Source organism: Chinchilla lanigera, unplaced genomic scaffold (assembly GCF_000276665.1).
Source record: "Chinchilla lanigera isolate Chin_1 unplaced genomic scaffold, ChiLan1.0 scaffold00009, whole genome shotgun sequence".
Taxonomy (NCBI): domain Eukaryota; kingdom Metazoa; phylum Chordata; class Mammalia; order Rodentia; family Chinchillidae; genus Chinchilla; species Chinchilla lanigera.
In genome coordinates this window covers 24641995-24659796 of record NW_004955410.1, presented here as the reverse complement: position 1 = coordinate 24659796, position 17802 = coordinate 24641995, and the positions used below count along the sequence as shown (strand labels likewise).

Sequence of the window (17802 nt, the reverse complement as noted above, 5' to 3'; positions counted from 1 at the left end):
TAAGTGGATAAACAAACAGGTTCTAGCTGTTTGCATTTTTTCAGAAAGATTATAAAATACTGTATTCAGGCCTCTCATACAGTGATTGATATGTAGGGGATGAGATTGATGATATTTTCACTCTGGAGCCAACAAAGGCATTTATTATACAATCTTAGGTTATGCAGTACTTTTTGACATTAAATATTTTTGTTTAGAGATGTGGAAACATTATAAAATAATACTAGGTCTTTTTCTAAACAGCTGCATCAAAGTTCCTTTTTGACTAAATAAAATTTTGTTTTTCCAAAGCAGTGGTTCTCAATTTTCATTTGCATAGCCATTATTTGCAGCACCCATTAATGGTGATAATTCCTGGGCCTGGTCTCTTGGGCTTTCATTTAAGTGTGGGTAGAGGCCCCAGCATCTGAATTTTAACAAGCCCTTATTCAGCTTAGGTGGTTTAGATGCCAGCTTTTGACAAACATGTATTAGGAAGTGAGCTGATATTTTATAAACAGTATTTGTTGGTACTCGAATGGTAGCAAAAATTAATAATACACTTTATATTTCTGCTGCAAGCTTATTTATTGAAGAATTGCCTGGCTTTTCAGTGTTCTTTTAGCTGAGTGGATACTTTCTCATGAAAATGTTAACAAAATTATGAGGATTTCATCCCATTGGCAATAAAAGCTTTATAAACAAAGAGAGTTATTTCCAAGCTTTATTTGATGGGCAGGGTCAGGAATAAGAATATTCTGACTGAAGTTTCCATAAGAAACATGTCAGGAAGTTATTTTTTGGAGGTGACTTGCACTGGTGTAAAAGAAAGTGAATTTGAAGCTGGCTCCAGTGGAAAGCACCGAACTGATACCATGGCAGATCCCATATCAGTAGAACTAACATGCTTGCCTGCTTTGGCGGGGGGTTGCTTTGAGGAGGGGATTGTGGTATTCGGGATTGAAATCAGGGAGGCTGTAAATACCACCAAACTGCATCCTCAACCCTTTTCAATTTTGACACAGGGTATCACTGAGTTACCAGGTCTGGCCTCAAACTTCTGACCTGCCTATGTCAGCCTCCCAAGTAGCTGGGATTACAGGTTTATGCCAACATGCTGGGGTCTGGTTCCCTTTTTGTCGAGTGGTTAACATTCCATTTTTTGAGAATGCAGGCATTCAATAAAAATGAAACATTTGCTTTCAGACCTATTAAAATTAATATCTCCTCATGTTATTGTTTTTGGTAGGACTGTGAGGTGTTTCAGATTAAGATTATATTTTACAACCTTAAGAAATGGTAGTTTGGTGTCCTTTTTCTCCATTCTAACTACTGGAGGAAGCAAAATGTGACAGATACAATGTGCCCTCCTCATTTCATAGGTGTTCCTTTTCTTCCTTCTGAGTTTTAGTTTTGTCTTAGCATGTTTGAATGGCTCATTTCCTGTGTCCTAGTTCTGGAGGTGGAGCTGAATGCAGACTCTTTTTATTTTAAAGAGAATAAAAAATTTTTTAAAATTAAAAACAATACAGAATTTTAAAACAAGATGATTAGGAAATCAGCAATGGTTGTTATATTGTGTATTGTTATCTTCAAAGTAGTTGTTCAGATTACCAGATATAGGCATTCAAAATTGATCAAAAAAATTAAGCAATAACTGATCCTTTCAATAAATCAATAGAAATTAGTAGTAAAATTCTTAGCTATCGTGTATATACGTATCTTTTCCCTTCCCTCTTTCTCTCTTTTCTCCTTTCCCTCATCCCAGTTGTTCTTTCCTTTTGAGCAGTTTCTTTCCCTTTCACAAAATCTATTGGGCCTTTTGGATTTTATTTACTCTTTCAGTTTCTTACACTGGGGAGACAATATAATGTTTACACATGCAAGTCTGATTTATTTCACTTATGAGTATGGTCTCTAGTTGCATCCATTTACCTACAAAAGCATTGAATTTATCTTTCTTTATAGCTGAGTAATACTCCATTGTATAAAAATACCACATCTTTTTATCCATTCCTCAGTTGATAGGCATTTGGGTTGTTTCCAAGATTTAGCTATGACAAATTGTGCTGTTAAAAACATAGGTGCACATATATCGCTGCGGTATGGTGTTTTTAATTCTTCTGGAAAAAATACCCACAAGGGGAATAGCTGGGTCAAATGAGACCTCTAATCCTAGTTTTTGGAGGAATCTCCACACCGATTTCCACAGTGGTTGTACCAGCTACTCTCCCACCAGCAGTGGAGAAGGGCTCCTTTTTTCCCACAGCCCTGCCAGCATTTGTTGTTGGTTGATTTCTTGATGATAGCCATTCTTTCTGGGGTGAGTTGGAATCTCAGTGTTGTTTTAATTTGCATTTCTCAAATGACCAATGATGTTGAACATTTTTTCATATATTGATTTGCCACTTGTATTTCTTCATCTGAGAAGTGTGTATTCTTCTCAGATGCCCATTTTTTAATTGGGTCTTTGAATTTTGGGTGCCAGATTTTCTGAATTCTTTATAGAAGTCTAGATAGAAGTCCTTTGTCTGAGGGACAGTTGGCTAAAATTTTTCCCAATTCATAGGTTTTCTTTTTACTCTATTGGTGATTTCTTTTGATGTGCAAAAACTTTAATAAGATGAGATCCCAGTTGTTGATTCTTTGAAGTGTTTCCCATGCAGTTTGGTTTTTGTTAATGAAATCTGTCTACCCCCTATGTCTTCAAGATTTCTGCCTACTTTCTCTTTCCAGTAGGTTTAGTGTTTCTGTTTTGATATTTAGATCATGATCCATTTTGACTTTAGTGCACGGTTATAGACATGGGTCTAGTTTTAGTCTTCGGCATGTGGAAAGCCAGTTTTTCCAGCACCATTTATTTTCTTTTCTTTTTTTTTTTTTTTTTGGTTTTTCTCCGGTACCGGGAACCGAACTCACGACCTTGCACTTGTCATGCAGGCGCTTTGCCACTGAGCTAAATCCCCAGCCCGTAGCACCATTTATTAAAGAGGCTCTTTCTTCCAGTGAGTCCTTTGTCAAAGATAAGGTGGCTGAGTGTGTTTCTAGCTGTGTCTGCATCTTCTAATCTGTTCCATTGATCTTCAGGTATGTTTTTTTTTTTGTCAGTGCCATGCTGATTTTATCACAGAGGCTTTGTAGTATAATTTCAAGTCAGGGATTGTGATGCGTCCTGCCTTGCCTTTGTTGCCCAGGATTACTTTTGCTATTCTAAGTCTCTTCTGGTTCCAGATGAATTTTAGGAATGTTTTCTCTAGATCTGTGAGGTATGCTAATGGTATTTTGATCAGGATTGCATTGAATTTGTATAACAGTTTTGGGAGTACAACCATTTTCACAATGTTGGCTCTTCCTTTCCATGAGCAAGGAATATCTTTCCATTTTCTGAAATCTTCAATCTCTTTTTTTCAGAGTACCGTAGTTTTCACTGCATAGATCTTTCACTTCCTTTGTTAGATTGATTCCTATGTATTTCATTTTTTTGGATGCTGTTGTGAAGGGTGTGGTTTTCCTAGTTCCTCAGTGAGTTTGTTGTTTGTGTACAGGAAAGCTATTAATTTTTGAGTGTTAACTTTGTATCCAGCTATGCTATTGAATTTGGTCATTAAATCAAGAAGTCTTTTGATGGAGTTTTTGGGGTCTTCTATGTAGAGTATCACATTTCTTGAATGCAGGCTCTCCTCCTCTTCCCAAGGAAGCCTTACACAGACACACCTTGTTTACCAACCATTGCCTTGTCATTTGGTGGCTGAAGGAGGAATTGTATATAATATGTAAATTACAGTGTTCACAACAAAGAAATGGTGAAAAGAAACTCCCACTTACTGACTTTGCTTTTATTCACATAACTCTTACATGAAGTACTGTAATGTATAATGAACATAAAACTACAGTGCTATATAGTAGTACAGTCAGCAAAAATTACAGTATAAACAAGGTATACTGTACAGAAATAAGACACTAAGGCTCTGTCAACAAGACGTAAAGAACTGTATCCCTCCCCCAAAGAAAGATGGGCCTTAAGCCTCAACAGTCATTAAACAGCTAGATTTTAAATGAGGACTATCAGGGGCTTGGGATGTGGCTCAGTGGTAGAATTCTTACCTTGCATGCACAAGGCCCTGGGTTTGAACCACAACACCACCAAAAAAAAAAAAAGTAAATGAGGACTATTAGATATTATATTAGTTCAAAGAAAATGATTTGTTTTTCTTAAGAACACACACTCCCCAGTAACCTTTAAAATAAAATACAGCAGCCACCAACACATCACATCAGCTGGGTTCAGGCAACATTGATCCCTCACATGTCAGACAGACAAGGCAGGGATGAAAATTATTCAGAAAATCCAGGATATTTTATGATACAGCAATGATGTAGAAAGTGCTCATCAGTAATCGTGATTGCAGAACAGATGCAGTGATATGGAAATAACATTGATCTTTAACAAATCAATTAAATATCTATTCCTGTATTTCCTCACATGCCCTTTCCTGGCATCTTAGCAGCTTCTTGAGTTCTTCAAGGTTACACTGATCATGGCTGTTATTGCTGGATACTGTGTTTTGAATGTGCGGTTTGGCTCATTAATGAAAGGTTTTCTGTGGGTCATTGCAAGAGACCAATGAAACTAAAATACTACTAATAAGATATCACAGAACTGTGAGCCAGCTTGACTCTAAAAATCACTGGAAATGCTAAATATCCTTGACAGGAGCACTGGCATTAACGGAGCCCCTGCCCTGTCCACCTCTGCAGTAAATACCTGGGAGGGTAGAGAGACATGTAAAGTATGTAGTAAGGGAGCTACTAGCCAGGAGTGGAAGACAAAAATTAAACACGTAAAGCAAACACAGAGCCAAGAATAACAGTGATAATTAATTGTTTCCTGTGGTTTGGAAGTGTGTATATAACCCTTGAGAAAATATGTGACCATATGCTGTGAGACATTTGCACATATCAAGAAGTTTCAACAGTAACATCACTTCTAAAGAGTTTGTTTATGTCTGAGAATGTACCTCCAAATGAATCAGCTTTATGATTCATGAGGAACTGTTGGAACTAAATAGTCCTTAGAAGTGCACCTCATCAAAAGAGCTGAGATTAATTTTCCTGGCCCTATGCCACAGCAGTTCTGTCTGTATCATCTCTGATCAACAGGTCTCATAAGACCATGCTCCAAATCACTCCCTCTGCATCAAAACAGCAGACCATAATTTTTTGGATATTGAGCCAGAACAAGTGGTATAAAAAAGAGGGATCGAAAGTCCAAGCGGCAGGTCGTAAATAGCATGCCTCAGTTTAAGTCCAAACAGTCATTAAACAAGTAGGTTGTTAAGTGAGGAAGATCTGTACAGCAAACACAGATTTATCACCTAGGAGTAAAAAAGCAAGCTTCCCTACCCTGTTGTGAGGTGGATGGAGGATTAAGGGAAAATGGAGATTGTGTGAAATCCCTGGCTGAGAACCCTTTTTATTGACTGACCGTGGAGGAGTGACATTGTCTTGGTGCCTTTCCTAGCTGATCCAGATAGGGACTACAAGCTGCTAGGATAATGCATGAGGCTTGAGGGGATATCTATAGACAAGCCATATAGAAGAGTAACTTAGGGGAAAATAAACTGCACCCTCTGCTCATTCATTCATTCATTCATTCATTCATTCATCCTTCAGTGGGCTATATGGTATCATTGCTTGTATTTATAAGCACAAGGACTTTCAGGGAATTCTTGTGCTTCCTTTTTAAGTAAAAGATTTCTACCATCCTGTCATTGGGAAGGTTTAGCAGTGGAATTACTGACAACTGAAAAACAAAAACTTAAGAGCATGATAGGAGTGGCAAAAAGTTACAATAAACATGGTTTTAAAGTGTAGGTTGTGTACTATAAAGCCTCCCTTAATAGGAGTGTTCCATGCAGATATGACCTGCTTTGTTTTCTGGTGTACAATACCCAGGGCAGAATTATGTAGCTATGAAAAGCAAATCAAAAGACAGATTTGGTCCTAGCTCAGCCACTTGCTGTGAGTTAGCAGCTTCCACAGGCTCATTTTCTTACTGTGTGAAATAGAGCTAATGGCACCTGCCTCTGGGGCTTGTTGGAGGGGTTAAATGACAGGGCATGAAGCACATAGCTTTGTGCTGGCACAGTTGGACTCAAAAGTCATTTTTTTGTTTTACTAGCTCAGTCTTTCAAAATTTAATTCCTGAAAGAAACTGTGTAAAGTAGTGGAGTGCACTAGGATCTTTTCAAATGAATGAACACTTTGCAGTGTGTGAGAATTGCTGCTGCTCAAAACTTGTACCATGTGATTATAGCAGATTGGCCTAAATCTGTCCCATTACCAGAACATAGCCTTGGAAAAAGAAAAAAATTAAAGCGTTATACCTCCCCAGAAAAACTGTGGGTAAGGTTAACTTGATTTTTATTCATGAAGATTTTAGCTGGATAATGTAAAAGCCATCTTTGTGTTAATGTAAAATGTTTTCTTTGGCCCATTTCTGGTTAAGCATAGGAATAGAATCAGGCTACTGAAATCAAATACTGGTTACCTCCTTATAACCCTGGCCAATGGGGTAAATATTTATGCTCTAAAAGACCTGGAACGGGATACCTTCTGCTTTAGTGACATTATCATTTTCTCTTTTGAATAACCTTTCCATTAACTGAACTTGTATCAAATCTTACTCAAAAGAAAACACTGAAAATCTATGAAGATGTGGCGGCAAAGAAAGTTCAGAGGGTCTTGGCTGTGAGACAAAGACATAAGGATTGAAATGGAACCCTCTCTGCCGTAGGGCAGGGATAAATCACGTAGAGCGAGGCAGTGGTGGGCAGCCCCCTCCTCTCAGCGCCAGAGCCCCTCCATTAAGGGTGTGGGGTGTGCAGAACAAGACGCATCTGCTGGGGGCTCTGGGGGCACTTCAGCTCATCCGATTGTCATCTCTTCATTGTTACTGTATAGTCTGATTGTGGTTTGTTCCCTGTACACCTACACCCAAATGTTAGTAAAAGTAATACATTTCTTCAGTGCAGCAACATTTATTATCTGCACTATAGAAATCCATGACTTAGGAAGCATGGGGAAGACTAAGAGAAAGGAGCTGGTAAAAGCACTAAAAAATGAGTCATTACAGCTCTGATTATCAGACTGCAGTCCTAGTAGGAAATTCAGATTGGTTCTTGCTTAGATGGTTGACCATAAACCTCCTGTTGTCTTTGTTTCCAGCATTGCTCCTGTTCAGTAAATTTGAGAAAGTTTAATCTTTAGAGCATACTGGTACAGAGAAAGAGTCAGACTTGGGTACCTAACTGTCTGCTCCACTGACTTCCTGTGTAATTCTAGACAAGCCAGTTCTCTTCTTTCAGGTTCAGCTTTTCCTGCTGTAAAATGGTAATGTTAATAGCTCTTAGAATCAGGTAGGGAGAGGACCAAGCCTACACCTGCCCTGAAGTTCACTATGGAAATGTATATATAGTCTTAACTCACATTTCCATATGAAGAATTACAGCTGTCAAAGTATAAATGGAGCCTGCTTTGACCAAGGAAGTTTGTCTCATCTACTGGAAATGTGCAAGTGCCTCTCTTGGTGTGTGCATGTCACCAAAGAATACTTTCTAAGTGAACATAAGCACATCTCAAGGCCTACCAAGGCAACCTGTGCACTTGCTAGCTTTTAAGTAGTGATAATTCTGAAACCCAATCAGGCAAGTGTTGGTGTTGCTTGGCTTAGACAACATGTTTTTTGTTTTGTTTTTTTTATCCATGCAAGTGATTTACCTCTTAGTAAATCTGTCAGGAAAATTATGAGTCAGAAAAATTAAATATTAAAGGTATCAGAAAATATTTATAACTGTAATTTGTCTATTTAAAACTGTAATTTGTCAATTTAAAAATGGGTGATTTTGCTTGGGATTTAGCTCAGCGGCACAGTGCCTGCCTGGCAAGTGCAAGGTCATGAGTTCGATTCCTGGTACCAGAAAAAAAAAAAAAAGAAAAAAAATGAGCGATTTTTAAAGAGTCAGAAAAATAATCAAATGAGATGAATAAAGAGAGGTAAATTGCTAAATTCCCCAAATGGTACTCATCTTTTAATAATAGAAACTCACTCACTTACTAGGCCAGCTAAATATGTAGAACAGACATTTAACAGTGTTCTCGTAGAGAGGCATCAAATTATTACGTTATCCCGGTGGCCACACACCTCAGACCAGTCTTACCAGTACCTTGACAGGAGGGAGCTGGGGAAGAGTGAATGGGGTGATCCACACGGAGCGTTCATCATGTGCTAAGACAGTGAGTGCTTCAGTGTGGTACAGATTCATTGTAATGATGGTGGTGTTTTCCCTCACTCACATCACCTCATGCACTGCTAAATGGTCTCCAAGCTCTTCAGCCCAATACCCACACCTGTGTGAGTCAGCTTTCTGTTACTGTAACAAATATCTGAGTTAGTTAACTCATGGAAAGAAAAGGTTTATGGTGGTCCACCGTTCTGGAGGTTTCAGTCCATGTTCCATTTTTCCCATTGCTTTGGGCCTGTGGTGAGGCAGCACCTCATGGGAGGCACACTGAGCAGTGAACGTGATCATCACATGACTAGAAAGTGAAAGCGCAAGGAAGAGGCCAGGGTCCTACAGTCCCTTTCAAGAGGCTGCCCCGGGCTCTAAATACCTCACTTTAGGTATCATCCTTTTAAAGTGCCCGCACTGCCTAGTAGTGCCAAGCCGGGGACCAAGCCACAAGCAACTTTGGCCAACATTCCAGATCCAGACTCTGGCAAAGCCCAACTTACTTTTCCGCCTTTGTTCCCAAGCCTTTCTCCAGCTTATCTCTGTTTATGTCAGTTTACGACCTTGACTGTGCTTCCACTCCTCCCTATTTGTCAAAGTCTGTGCTTTCCTTGAACCCTCCTTCGTCATCTTAACCTCTTCCCCACAAAGTGGATCTGGCATTTTATTCTACTTGGATCTCACTCCTAAGGATTACTGTCTGAGTTGGGGGATCCAGTGGACAGGAATAGTGTCCCCTGGTAAAAGGGAGACCAGTATATCATAGGCCCGGAATAAGAAAATAGAAGATGTGCCCAGCAAGAGATTCTGAGACTGGCGGCCTGGCTTCTACCTTCAAGGCCAAGCTGAGGGCTTCAGCCTGCATGTTGGCCAATGTTGAAGAGAGTAGAACACAGGTATCAAAACTGTCACCTGCACATTCCTGGACTAAGCCTCAGAACATCAGGGACCGTGGGGCTGGGGCATCAGTCTCTGGTTCTCTCAGTAGGCATAGGCACAGTCATACTCACACTTTGGAAATGCAGCTCAGGCAGCTGCATAGAGAATGGATTGAGGGAGAGAGAGGTTGTGACAGTCGCCTGTCTGAGGGTTAATGAGCCCACAAGCTGTGATAATGACAGAAGGGCAGAGGCAGGCTAGAAGCAGAAGTGACAGGCTTTTACGTGAGATTGACATGCGGTCTCAGCAGAAGGACAGCCTGAGGATGCCTGAATTTCCAGCTTCGGTGCTTGGTGAGGACCTAATGTATGGTGGAGACCCGGGAGGAGAATGGCTGTGGAATGGGGTGACAGTGACTGATGTATGTGTTCCGGTATTGAGGGCCTCACTCCCTATGAAATGTATTATTACTCCTTCCCAAGGACAGAGGCTGTGCCAACCAACACCCGCCACAGCGGCTTGTGCACAGCTGGTGCGTCACAGTGTGTGCAATGAAGGTGTTCCAGGTGTGATGGGCAGGGTGGGCTCAGGAAAGAGGCTCACACGCACAACACAGATTTGGGAGTAACACACCTGACAGTGAACGCTGAGACTGTAGGAACTGATAAGATCACCGAGAAGGAAGCAAAGCCAGAAAAAAGAGCCCCAGGAAAATTCGCAATTTCCGAGGGTTTGAAGCTTATTAGAATATAGAAGGGAGCATTTTAAATCAACAGTCTCAAGTTCAGCTGACAAGGGGGATAGGTTGGGGCCTAGAGAGCTGCTGGGGGCAGTGATGCCGCGGTCGCTGATTGGTGGAACTCCCGGAGGCGTTCCTGTGGCTCTGGACAGACTAGATTATGGTGCCACAATGAGTGACTGGGTAGTGAATACTGACGTCTAAATTTCAAATTTCCACACCGAAAACAAAAACAGTGATGAGGTGAAAGGTTGCCACTCCTTTTTCTTTAAATCTCTGGAATGGGGAATTGAGCATTGGCAGCGCGTGTGACTGTTCGTGGGTGACAGGAGGGCATCCTCCCTGAGCCGTTCCCGCACACACTGCCCCCTGCCGTTTCACAGGGGATGTGCTCCTGGATGAACCTGTGTGGCGTGCTCTAGAGGGGCCTCCTAAAATAAATATTATGACCCCTCTCCCTCTCCAGGATGGTACAGAAAAACAGCTGATTATTTACAGAAAGAGGGGCTGCATTCTGCCTCCTGCGGCCTGGAAACATGCTGTGTTTTCCTAACATTTTTACGTCCAAAATCTACAGAACACATAAAACAGCCTGAGCCAGTCCACATCTCATTTACATTTGTGAAAGATGCTAGTTGTGATCTATTTTAATACTGATTTTTTGCTTTGCTTTAAATTCTATTCTATTTCATTAATTAAAAATGAAATCCTAGCCAAGATTTGTATGAGGTTTGCTGACATGCAGTTTGACCAGCGTTATTCTGCTTCCTCCTCAACCAAGGCAGAGAGGAGCTGCCACAAATACTATATACACTCATAACTGAGGAATAGGATAGGGTGCTTCACCATCCTAATCTCAGTTTCCTCATCTGTGAAATGGGGATGATTTTACCCAGCTCTTCAGGTTAAATGTCAGGTGACCCTTTGTAAAAAGACTTTCTCAAGCCCAGCATAGCGGTGCATGCCTATAATCTCAGCACTCTGGGAGGCTGAGACAGGAGGATCACAAGTTTGAGTCCAGCCTGGGCGATTCATTGAAGTAGTGAGGCCCTGTTTCAAAAATAATAATGTTTTTCTCAAATGTTGGGAGATATACAGTAGCTTAGTGCAGAATCCCTGGGTTTAGTACTGAAAAAATGTTGCACAGGTAAAAAGATTATATATTATTGCCAAAACTTAAGTTCCTGGGAAAAGTATCCAACAAATTATTTTTCTTAATTTTACTTTCCTATTTCTCACCATAGAGACCTAAGCCATTGCATTTCTGTGTGTAGTAAAATTTTTCATTGGTTTATAAGCTTTCTTTTTTAAAAGGTTTAATTTTTTTTTTTTTTTTTTTGAGATAGGGTTTTTCCATGCAGTTCAGGCTGGCCTTGAGCTCACTTTATAGCCCAGGCTGGCCCTGAACTTCCAGTGATCCTCCTGCCTCAGCCTCCTGAGTGCTGGGATTGCAGGTGTACACCACCACATCTGGCTAAAAGCTTGATTTTTAAAGAATAGTCCTAAGTGTTGTGGATTATACTCACTGTATGTTTAATGTTTTCTGCTATTGTGGCTCTTATCTTTACAAAATTGACCATCAGAAATTAAATAAGCATCATTTTAAAAGAACATAAGTTCCCCCTTTATAGTACTATTATTAATAGAGTTCCTGGGAAAGTTTTTTAGCACTTTTCCTAGTAAATGCGGGGAGAGAAAACCTGTTTTTCCAAGGCAACAAGGAAATGATATCAAGTCAAGGCCTATGGAGGTTGTCAGCTGTAGCTCCTGTTGAGTCTCTCTTGGCTCATTTACAAATAGATGTGTTTAAGCTAGATGCTCTTCTGTGCATTGGTGCTAATTAATCCACCTATATTCTTGGTTCTCATGTGGGCTCTTATGTGCACTATTCAAAGATCCATATCGTATCCTTGTGTTTATGTTATGGTAAGTTATTTTCAAAGGGCAATTCTTGCTTTTAAATCCTGCGCATGGAGAGATAAGGGGGTGGTTTGTGTTGGCAGAGAGAGGTCCCTCCTGCCTCCCTGGGCCCAGAAGCTGTCATTCCTGTGTACGTGTTCTGCTGGAGGGAACTGTACCAGGGTCAATATTTGCATAGGAAAATTCCCCTATCTTGCCCTTACTTGATCAGATAAAAGAAAAACTAAACTCACAAATCCAGATAACTGCTCCCTCCTCCTCTTACACATGCCCCTCGCTATGAGGGAGCATGCAGAGAGAAACTGTGTTCTAATTTATCCCTTGATGTTAATCTGTGTATGAAGGGTCGGAAGACTGTTCCTTTGTAAATGACTCCAACTATGCATTTCATGCATGTGACTTCATGAGGTGATCGTAAATCCTCGGAAGTCCAGGAGAAGTAAGTTTTTGTTTCCAAGTGCCACATGTGAACTGCTGGTAGAATGTATCCTTGGAGTTATGATTTTTTCAGTAGTTCCAAGAAAATAATATCATTTGTATGTTGGAGGAGGACTTTCTCTTTTCTTTGTCATCAGGGTGTGGAGGTCAAAGGACTGTGAGCGTCTAGGCTGTGCAGATTGGGAGAGGCTGCGAGGTACCTTTGCCAAGTCCCTTAACTTGTAGTTCTAATTCTCACTCTGAGAAGTGTAATTCCAGACCAAATATTTTTGAAGTCATTAAACATGTAACAATAAAAGTAGACTGTCCAGGCTAGGGGTGTAGTTCAGTGGTAGAGCTCTTGCTTAGTGGATATAAGGCCCTAGATTCGATCCCCAACACTGCAGAATGAATGAATGAATGAAGCATTGCCGATATGGATAAGCTAGAGAAACAGTACTATTTGTCTTGTTTTGTGTGCTCATTTGTTCTTCCTTTAATTCTATTTCTGTATATTGAAAATTGAGTAAATCTCAAAAGGTAGTCTTAACTCTCAGGCCTGAAACGATTACTTATTGTCCCAGATGTTGTATGTCCTGGTTAAGTAAGGTGAGAAAAAGAAATGCTGATATTCCCGTGTTGGTGAGCTTTCCCATCGCTGGGACATGGACCCCAACACCCACAGCACCGAGAAGGAGAGGTTTAATTGGCTCACAGTGGTAGGCTGGCTCCAGGGCAGGAACATTATGGCACAAGAGTATGGTGGGGAAAAGCTGCTCAGTTCATGGCAGCTGGAAAGCAGAGGAAGCAGAGCAGGGAAACCATGCCAGAGAGGAAGGGACGAGGGACCCTGTGTAGTGCCCACAGTCCCTCCTCCGTGACCCACCCAGACCCACCCAGAAGTGTGCTTTAGTAGCTCCCTGGGTCAGTGATGGCAAACCTTTTAGAGACGGGTGCCCAAACTGCAACCCCAAACCCACTTATTTATTGCAAAGTGCCAACACTTGCAATTAAACCTGAATATTGAGGTTTTGGTTTAGAAAAAGCAACTCATACTTTAACATCTTTTGTCTTAAAAGAAAAACAATGTGCATGCCACAAGTTCATCACTGCCCTCCGTGGCTCCCAAGCCAGTCAAGTTCACAATGAAGCTTAACCGTTAACAAACCCGGAACATTCTTGTTTCAAAACAAAAGCATGAATTTAGTAGGCTATAATGGTCCAAAATATAATTTTTCATTCTTCATTAACATTAAAATTTTAAACAGCAAAAACTCAAATAAAGCACAAATTCAGCGCCAAGGTGTAGTCGGTCTTCACATGAAGCGATCCGCTTTGCTGTATTAATAGCTTACCCTCCTGGGTAGGAGTTCTTGTGTTATTTCCATGGGTTGAATGTAATTCCTTGTTTCTGCAGCCTACTGCACTTTTAAGTGGAGCTCGGGTTGTTATTCTAGATTTTATTTTTCCCTTCATAGCCTTGCCTCTAGTTTTTCAGAAAAAAACATAAGTGTTTTTCTTTATTCTTAAGTTTCCTCCTAAGGGCAACTGTGACAACAGGGGACCCCTTTGAACAAGCATGAATAGAACTTTTTGCTGAAAACAAGAAAAGCTTCTGCTCTCTTGTACTGTTCTTACCTTGCCTGTAGATGTTCAGTTGGTAGGAGTTATCCTACTTATCTGGGGAGTTTAACAGAAAAATTTCCCTCCTCCTTTCATAAGTAGTTACAAAAGAAGCAGCTTATTATTTAAGTGGGTGTAGTCAAGTGGTGCCGTTCTGGTCACTTGAGGATGAATTGTTTGTCCCAGTTAGCTGCTTTATTTGTTGCTGAGACACAATACTTGCGACCCACAACTTCAAGGAGGGAAGGTTTGATTAGCTCACAGTTTGTAGAGGTTTCAGTCCGTAGTCAGCTGGTTCCATGGCAGGGCACCAGGCAGAAGGGCCCGGCAGGGGAGAATTGCTCATTGCATGGCAGAAGCAGAGAGAGAGACACTTTAGCCCATGACCCCAGTGACCCACCTCCTCCAGGCAGGCTTCGCCTTTCCACGTCACATTTAGCTATGACCTCCTCGGTGGACTAATCCGCTGTGTATCACAAACGCACAAGGCATTCACCTCCGCAAGCCCCTCCCATGAGTGCACAGGGCTTTAGGAGGATATCTAGATATAAACCATGGCATGGAGACGAGGAATAACTTCACTGACTCTGCTTAGGGACCATTGTTGATTGCTGCGTCTCCCTCATTTCCCTTTCCCTCTCACCCTGCATTCAGTTCATTGGCAAACTGTGTGCATTTTGTCTAAAAAATACACAATTCAAGCCAGACATGGCGGTGCATGCCAACAATCCCAGCACTCTGGGAGACTGAGGAAGGGAGGATCACAAGTCTGAGGCCAGCCTGGGCAACTTAGCAACTTCGTGAGACCTTGTCTCAGAAATGTTCTAAAGTTAGATAAGCTCTGAGTTTGATCTCCAGTCATCCCACCACCACCAGACACAGCTCAAGTCCCCATCTTGCTCCTGCTCCCTGCCCCCTCTCTGCCCTGCACACTGTCATCTCTGGGCAGGACAGTGTCAGGATCCCCCCACTGGTCTCCCTGCTTCCACTTGCTTCTCCCCAGTTTGCTCTTCACACAGAAGCGAGAAAGAGCTTTAGAACAGATTCATCAGATCATCCAGTTACTAATTTAAAAGTCTTTTATGATTTCTCCATCTTCTTAGGCTCAAACCTGAATTAACTGTGGTTTATACCCAGCCTGTCATGTGTCCCTGTCTCCTGCCATTGGCAGCTCCGTCCCTTCCTTCAGGTCTGAACCCAAACATCGCTTCTTTCCAGAAGCACCAACACAGCCATCTCTACAATGACTTTCTCGAATTGGTCTGCCGTTTTCCTATTTAATTTTTTAAGGTCCTTAATGGTGACTTGTAATTTCATTTTATTTTTAAAAAATCATTAGTTGTAGTAGTAGTTGTTATTGATTCTTTCCACAGATAATAACAGCATTTTGTGGAACTTATCTATTTTACTGGAGAAATAACTTCAATACAAGGCCCATAATACGATAGCTGCTGAATTAATATTATTGAAATGAAAGAGCAAATTATACAGAGAGAAAAACCATCCAGTTATCATGCCAGGATCAGTTGCTTAAAATTTTATAGTTGCATGTCAACGTGAAGATGAAGATTCCAGAAGCCAGAGAGTTAGAGGAAGCCCTTCAGTGATGGCAGAAATTCAGACTTATTAAGATAAGCAAAACATATGCCAAAGCCTGGCACTTGTTTTCATACTCTCTGAGACTAATTGTTTTAGCAGTTGTGCCCAGGCTGGATTAGATAAGGAAGAAGCCTGGGTCAAGGGCTTTGTGTAGAGGTTATTGCAGCAGTGAGGAAAAGATGATAAGAATTTGGATAGGGAGCTGATGGGGAAGGGAGAGATGGATTCAAGACTCCACAGTTTGGATTTTTTCATGGTGACAATGTAGCAAACAACTGAGATATAAAATACTGTGCTTCCTTTATTATATGACATTCACACTGCCAGCCAGCAAGCCATACTTTTAAAAAGTACTTCCTCAATTGAAGGGAATAGAAGGCTATCTAAACCACCAGATTTCCCTTGATAACCTACAGTACTGATACAGTGATGTCAGGGTGGGTATAGGTGAAGAAGGGGACTGAGATTAAATTTTCCCACTGGCATTGATTTATTGGGTGAAATAATATACATGAAAAATACCTAGTGCTATGAAAAGTGTTAACTTTTCATTCAGACACTGATAAATAATGCTGTTTTTTATATTTTATGAACCTAACATCATTTTTTTCTGCCAAGTTGCCAACTCAAAGAAAACTGTCTGAAAACATTTTTCTTGTGATGCTACATTTAACCTTATTTTTTTTTAAGCACTTGAACAAGATGATGAAGACAATGATAAACATGTACCTGTAACAGAAGCCGAAGGTGTTCCGGATTCTCAGGTAGGATCACTCCTGTTACTTTTCTCTGTGTTGAGAGTCGTGGATAACCCAGCTGTTTGCAAATGATACAGTATTTACCTTTTGTGTTCTATAACAAGTCATATCAGTGGGAATAAAGTGCTTAGTTTTGTTTTGGGTTTTTTTTTTTTTTTTTTGTCTTTTTTTTGAGACAGGATCTCGCTATTCAGTTCAGGCTGCCCTTGAGCTCACTTTGTAGCCCAGGCTGGTCTCAAACTTGCAATGACCCTCCTGCCTCAGCTTCCTGAGTGCTAGGATTAAGGTGTACACCACCACACCCAGCGCTAAAGTGCTTAATTTTGATATTGAGGTAAATCACAAGAAGGGCCCTAAATTGATTATCATAGGAGGCCCCCTTATCTGACGTTTTGCTTTCTGCAATTTCAGTTATCCACTGTCTGAAGATATTAAATTGAAAAGTCCAGAAACAAATAATTCATAAGTTTTAAATCTTGTGCCATTCTTTTTTTTTTTTTTTTCCCTCCGGTACCGGGAACCAAACTCACGACCTTGCGCTTGCCAGGCAGGCGCTTTTGCCGCTGAGCTAAATCCCCAGCCCCTCTTGTGCCATTCTGAAAAGCATAAAAAAGCTTGAGCTGTCTGGCCCTATCCCACCCAGGATTCCATTCATTCCTTTGCCCATGCTGTATCCATGTTGTATATGCTACCCGCCCTTTAGTCACTTAGTAATTGTCTCAGTTATCAGATCAGCTGTCAGGGTGATGCAGTGCTGTGTTTGAGTAACCCTTACATAGAAGTTACTCCTGCATCACAATGCCTGCCTCCCTTCATTTCATTACAGGCGCTGTATCTCTTCTCATCATCAGAAAAAGAGTGAATGTAGTACAATGAGAAATTTTGAGAAAGACCACATTCATAGAGCTTTTATTTTAACACATCTTTGTAATGGTTCTATTTTATTTTCAGTTACTGTTAATCTCTCACCGTGCCTATTTATAAAGTAGAGTTTATCACAGATGTGTGTACCTATGTACAAGGAAAACACAGTGTAAGGAGGATTCAGTATCATCTGTGGTCTCAGGCAGCCACTGGTGGCCTTGGGATGTGTCCCTTGGAGATAAAGAGGGACTGCTGTATAGTTTGATTCTTGGGGAAGGTAGAGTGAGAAAGAATCTACTTCCTTGAGAAAACAAGCACAGAAAGTGAAGAACTAGAAGGAGAAGCTGCCCTCAGGGCAGACCTTCCCTTAAGGCAGAGGAGAACAAGCGCTGAAAGCCCCAGCAGCCCGGGTTGGGTTGATCAGACAAGTAGTACGATGGCTCACCTGCAGGAGATTCTGTGTTCTCCCCTCGTAGCCGAATCATGGCATCGATGGGCTGTTAGTAGCAATGTAACCTCCAAATACTATTGTGGCATAAATACTTGGGACACTCTTACACAGTTGCCTCTTAACTACCTATAAAAATGGAGCATATGAAGACTCTTGACCTGGTTAACGTATTGTACTTCATTTCAGAGGTTCTAAGCCTGTTGGCTATGATCCAAATAATCACATAAACTTTCTCAGTCAAGACTGCACATGTTAGCCAGGCATGAAGTTGCCCAGCTAAGG

General features: G+C 41.1%; 1 protein-coding gene across 1 annotated transcript in view; it reads left to right on the top strand.

Moving 5' to 3' along the window:
• Window positions 1-17802, top strand: part of Rapgef5 (Rap guanine nucleotide exchange factor (GEF) 5) — a 190404-nt gene that overhangs the window by 56355 nt on the left and 116247 nt on the right. The window contains exon 7 of the mRNA XM_005377379.2: window positions 16138-16211. Coding sequence (XP_005377436.1) covers window positions 16138-16211 — 74 coding nt within the window. The remainder of the gene's footprint in view (window positions 1-16137; window positions 16212-17802) is intronic.